The 5,996-nt window shown below is 35.2% G+C and overlaps 1 protein-coding gene across 1 annotated transcript; it reads left to right on the top strand.

The window, feature by feature from the left end:
* The first annotated feature begins 1,863 nt into the window (after window positions 1–1,863).
* Window positions 1,864–5,698, top strand: LOC106395095 (adenylate isopentenyltransferase 1, chloroplastic). Its single transcript, XM_013835623.3, has one exon. The coding sequence runs from the start codon at window positions 2,790–2,792 to the stop codon at window positions 3,834–3,836; it is 1,047 nt and encodes a 348-aa protein (XP_013691077.1). The 5' UTR covers window positions 1,864–2,789; the 3' UTR covers window positions 3,837–5,698.
* Window positions 5,699–5,996: the final 298 nt, after the last annotated feature.

Genomic DNA, 5,996 nt, shown 5'->3' with positions numbered 1-5,996 from the left:
CTTTCCAAACCCCAAACTCCCAATTGCCTTACACAAAATCAAATTATATAATTTAATTTTCATGATTAAACAAACTAAACACATACATTTTTAATATTCGTCGTAAAGTCCACGTAAATTTACGAGGAAATAACAAGTCCCGTGTTTTCTTTTAACGAGTAGTTTACGTAGTGTTTTTAAATTTTGTCGTAAGAACCTCGTTAATTTACGAGAAAATAAGAAGGCCGGTGTTTTTTTACGAGGAAGATATGTAAATCCATATAACCCGAAACCCCAAACCCCAAATTCCTTAACTTATAATCTCAATCTCTTCTTTCCAAACCCCAAACCCCCAATTGCTTTACACAAAATCAAATTATATAATTTAATTTTCATGATTAAACAAACTAAACACATGCATTAAGTCTGAAAGTAAATCATATAAAAAAAATTACATCATCATTTGGATACATCATTGACATTCTCGTCATCACTAGAAACATCATCATTTTCATTAAACTCGTCTTCAATAGCTTCGTCCGTAGTATCGTCGGGAAGATCTTCGTACTCACGATTTTGCGGATCAATGAGAAGGATGTCATCAGTTTATTGTTCAGGTTCCTCGACTTCATTGATGTGTTCTTCTTGCAAAGGTTGTTCTTCTCCACCGATTATTCGTCCACGAGGTGTAACTTTGATAACGGCTAACCAATTTATTCATAATTCTCTCATCTGAGGGTATGGAAGAAAATATAGTTAGCTAGCCGAAACAAAAAACGTGTTTACAACGAAAAAATTGGTGCACTCGAGATCTCGATGCTAAATAGACGTAAAAAATGGGAGATCTTGCTCCTTAATATGTTTATTATGGTGTTTCATCACATAAATGTTATATTTCGTCGTAAAGTCCTCGTTATATTTACGTCTACTTTACGTAAAAATCACGTTAAATTGCGTCGTTTTTACGACAAAACTTTATTGTCGTTATTTTACGACGAAATTACGTTAATTTTTTTTCCTCGTAAGATACTCGTAAAGACGATGTAATTTTACGAGGACTTTTTTCCTCGTTATTTTTTGTCGTTAAAATTGTGTTATTTTGCAGTGCTAAAAGATACGTTTTCTTTTTATCTTCTTTATCATAACAGTGAAATTGTATCCAACGAAAAGTTGACAGTGTACAAATGGTCATATGTTTGATTCTCGTTAGAAATGATATGCTCTCTTTAGGAGATGTAATTTAACATGGTTACACATCTTCCTCTTTTTTTTACTAAGGGCTTTCAAACTAAAAATATAAATGATTATAAGATAAGGTTTAATAACTTTATAGAGAAAAAGCTTACATGAATACATTTCATATATAATTACATTATACCTTGAAACTTCTAAAGCACAAGAGAGATGAACCAAAATAAAATGAGAAAGAGCAACTAGCGAGTAGTACCACGACCGCGCCAATCATGCTTACATTCTTTTGCATTGTTTTCCCTTTCAAATCATGGTATTTGATATGAGATTTTGTCTCTTTTTCACTCCTTGTCAAACTGAGCAAATTTATTGGTTCATTGGTGGCTTGATCCTCATCATCTAGCACAGTGAAGCGAGAAAGATTCTTAAATCCACTAACTTGAGACAATGTGGTTAAGAAATCAACAATTAAAGTTTTTTCAACTTCCTTGTTGATAATATTTGATGGAGAAGTTTTCATAATAGATGTTGAAATGGTTATGCTTCTTCCTAAAACAATTTGCGAGCCTTTAGATCTAGAACCTTATATTAATTAAAAAACTGTAAAACATAAATATGTGAATGATAAACAACATAAACATATAACCAATCAAAGATTTTTCTTTACGAAATGAAGTTGAGAATGTTTCATACCAAGTTTAGATTCTATGCTCGCAATTAAAGCCATACGATGTGTAATGGACCTCTTGGTATCCGGAAGAAACATAGAAAGTACAAACTTTCGATATAAAAACTCTCGGTTTAGAGAAAAGAGAGAGCTATTTGGATCATTGCTTGTAAGCTAATACTTATCTATGAAGATTGTAGGTGCGTGGAGAGCTTAAAGAACGTGGAAACGCACAATTAGAGAGTTGTTAAGAAGCATGTGATGTTGTAATTCACGCTCGCAATGGCCCAATGAATCCCCCCACGCGTCTATCTTGTGCACACACCTTCACCATTGCGTTCTTCCCATTGCTCACCCCATAAACTTCAGTCCCCAACACGTGGCACTCATCTGCGTTTTTACACCCAAAGTTATTTATTCCCTTTTTGCCATTTGGATGATCTATCTTTTTTTTTTGGATAAAATTATAAATAGACCCAGCTTGTCCTTGTTTATTAGCACTACTCTAATGATGGAACACACTGAAAAACAATAAAAACAAACAAACATTAAAATGTCAGGAAAAAAAAATTAAAAAATAAGCTTGTACTGAAAGGTACTAATATAATATACCTGAAATTAACATTTTCTTTTGTTGTTTTCTAGGTTCTATTCAGGTCTAGAGACAAAAACTCTCTGATTAATCATGTAATTTGGCTTATTTTTATAAAATTTAAAACATAATTTCATGATTTGTTTCTCCTAAACCCTCTCCAAACCCAATAAACCGGAGCAAAAACACAAGAGCGAGAAGTAGTAACGCATTAGTTTTCGGCCACCTCCTCCATTGAAGCGAAGCTCCGAGAGAGAGAGATTGTAGTGTGGTGCATCGTTACAAAACATAACCAAACCCGTACACGAAAAAAAGACACAGACTTTTTGTTTTTGTTTTTGTTTTTTTTTGTCTCTTTCCATGGTAATGACAGAACTCAACTTCCTCCCAACAACCTCCGATCGCTTCACGACGACGTCACCGTCACCGTCCTTCTCCGCACATTCCCTTCTTCCCTTCACCCATCGACGAACACGACAAAGTAACCACAGACCTGTCTCCGTACGCATGGAGCAGTCACGACCGAGAAACCGAAAAGACAAGATCGTCGTCATCTTAGGAGCAACCGGCGCCGGAAAGTCACGTCTTTCAGTCGATCTCGCCACTCGTTTCCCTTCAGAGATCATAAACTCCGACAAAATCCAAGTCTACGAAGGACTAGAGATCACCACCAACCAGATTACCATCCCGGACCGTCGCGGCGTTCCTCACCACCTCCTCGGTTATCTCCCCTCCGAAGACGGCGAACTCACCGCCGGAGATTTTCGTGTCGACGCTTCAAACGCCGTTTCCGACATAGTCTCCCGTAAAAAGCTTCCGATCATCGCCGGCGGATCCAACTCCTTCGTCCACGCGCTCCTCGCCGAGAGATTCGACCCAAAGATCGATCCTTTCTCTTCTTCTTCGATATGTCGGGATTTGCGGTACGACAGCTGTTTCATCTGGGTAGATGTGTCGGAACCTGTGCTGTTCGAGTATCTTCTGAAACGGGTCGACGAGATGATGGGTTCGGGCATGTTCGAGGAGCTGTCCGGGTTTTACGACCCGGTGAAAGCGAGTAGGGCCCGGTTTGGGATCCGGAAAGCCATAGGCGTACCGGAGTTCGACGGTTACTTCAAAATGTACCCACCGGAGAAGGAGATAAAGTGGGATTCAGGGAGGAGAGCGGCGTACGATAAGGCGGTGGGGGATATCAAGGAGAACACGTTGAGGTTAGCGAGGAGGCAAGTATGGAAGATAGAGAAGCTGAGAGAAGCAGGTTGGGATATTAAGAGAGTTGACGCAACGGCGTCGTTTAGAGCTGTTATGATGAGTTCGAGTTCGTCGCGAGAGTGGAGAGAGATTTGGGAGGAGCAAGTTTTGGAGCCAAGCGTAAAGATTGTGAATCGGCTGTTGGTGGAAGATTAGGTTATTTCCCAGCCATTTTCCAGCTCATTTTTTTTTTGCTTTTCATATCATAAAAAGGGTTCGTTGAGAGATTATTTTTCGAAAAAGGCACATTTTTTTTGTTGGGTTATCTACAAACATGTAATACATATGATCTCCTCCATTTTTGGCACTCCAAAACTCCATTTCTATTCTGAAATTCTGTGGAAATTAAAGCAAAAAAAAAGTCCATTTCTTTCTTTTTTTGAACAAAGTCCATTTCTTTTTTTTTTCAAAAGTTATGTTCCTTTTCTTTTTTTCAAAAGTTATGTTCTTTAAAATGTAATAAAAGTTTTGATCTTTAGAAAATTAGGAGGTTGTTTGTCTAGTCTGCAGAAATGTGTGTGTGGGAAAAGAAAAGCGTATGAGAGAGCAACGGCAAGGAGAGATGAGCTAAACTGCGAAGCTTTGCATTTAGCGTCAGAACAAAATAAACCTTTTTGTTGTTTTTGTTATGTCATTGGAAATTTCACCTTTAATTTTTCTCTTCCTTTTTACCGGAAGTCTAGACCTTAAACCTCAGCATAAACCAATAATTGGTTTTGCCAAAGAAACCTTTTGTATATATATTTTGCGTTATTAAGAATACGACCTTTTGTATATTTATTTTACGTTTGGATATTTATTTGGATTCAGTTCAGATATTTCAATTTTTTCAGAATAAATATTAAACACCATTCGAGTATTTTTGAATTTTGAGCCAAATTGGTTCAAATCCTTTTGGGTTCATGCTGAATTCAAGTATTTATATGGGTTTTTTTTTCCGGAAAAAAATATTATTTTTAGGTTCTTTGAGTTAGTGCTGATATTTTAATATGAACTACTTATTAAATACTCTGAAATCACTTAACAAATCGATTTAATTCATTAGATAACGTACAAAACTTGAATAATGTATGACCAAATACCGATAATAAATATAATATTAGATAGTTAGGTTCCATACCCTAATTTCAGATACTAATTCAAATCTAAAAACATTTATTCATGGTCAATTTTCAGATTTTATATTGTGAATTTGGAACGAGTTTGGATAATGCTCGATATCCATGTTACCGTTAAACATGATCTATTTATGTATTTTATATGCAGGATCAGATTCGGATTCAGGTTTTTCGGATAAGATTTGGTTTGGATTCAGTTACAAAGTCTCATGCCTAATTTATTCGAATTACTTTTACAAAAATATGGTGAAAGATAGAACTGAAATTTTGGTTTTACAAAATTTTAAAGCTCTATGAATCTACTCTCCAACAAGAAAAAGACAATCCCGATCATAGTTACGAGTAAAACGTTACATTGGATTGAAGACACAAAAAAAACTGAAAGAAATTATATACGGTTTAAACTTTAGTCTATTGTCTATGATCGTGTAGAGCATTTTTTATAACAGTTCATGTAATCCATTGGTACTATCTTAAGTTCTAAAGATATGTTTACGATGCTTGACAGCTAATGTTATACTCTTTTAAATACGGATATTTTCAAATTTTATTTGTTTTAAGTTTACATTTCTTTTAAATATATAGAGCTTTGTATTAGAAAAACACGAATTGTCATTTTGTTGTATAATTATGTGTGTTTCTTTTTGTTGCAAACAGAATTTTGTAACCTGAGCCGCAAAGAGTTATCAGATTCAGACAGCTCCACATACTTATTTGAAGTCGGGTATGACAACTAATATTAGTTAAAACGAAATCCTCCAAATCTTAAAAGACAATCTTAGATAGATCTTATTCGACTAGTTTTTAATGATCTTGGTAATGATTCGTTTGAATTTTAAAGCTCCCTTTCTGATCCAATTTATTTTAATAGTATTTAAACTTCGATGAAATCTTCATCATAATAAACATAATGAGATGATGGATTCTTATACATCTCCCACACGACTTTATGTCCCGCATCTACTAGCCGTGAATCCAAACTCTAATCACAAGATATTGATGATTCTTGAGTTCTGTAAGTGCATGCAGCACGTTACAATTTGTACTAAAATGATAATTGTATTTTAAGAAGAATGATAATTGTATATTAAGAAAAATGATACTAATGATCTGTGATACTACTTTAAGATAATATATGCGTAATGGTCGTAAGAAGAACATCGTCTGTGAATGTGACGTGTGGACGATTTGATTTGAT

The sequence above is a fragment of the Brassica napus genome, chromosome C2 (assembly GCF_020379485.1).
Source record: "Brassica napus cultivar Da-Ae chromosome C2, Da-Ae, whole genome shotgun sequence".
NCBI classification, from domain to species: domain Eukaryota; kingdom Viridiplantae; phylum Streptophyta; class Magnoliopsida; order Brassicales; family Brassicaceae; genus Brassica; species Brassica napus.
The sequence above is the reverse complement of the archived record's forward strand: the minus strand, read 5'-3'. Positions and strand labels throughout refer to the sequence as shown.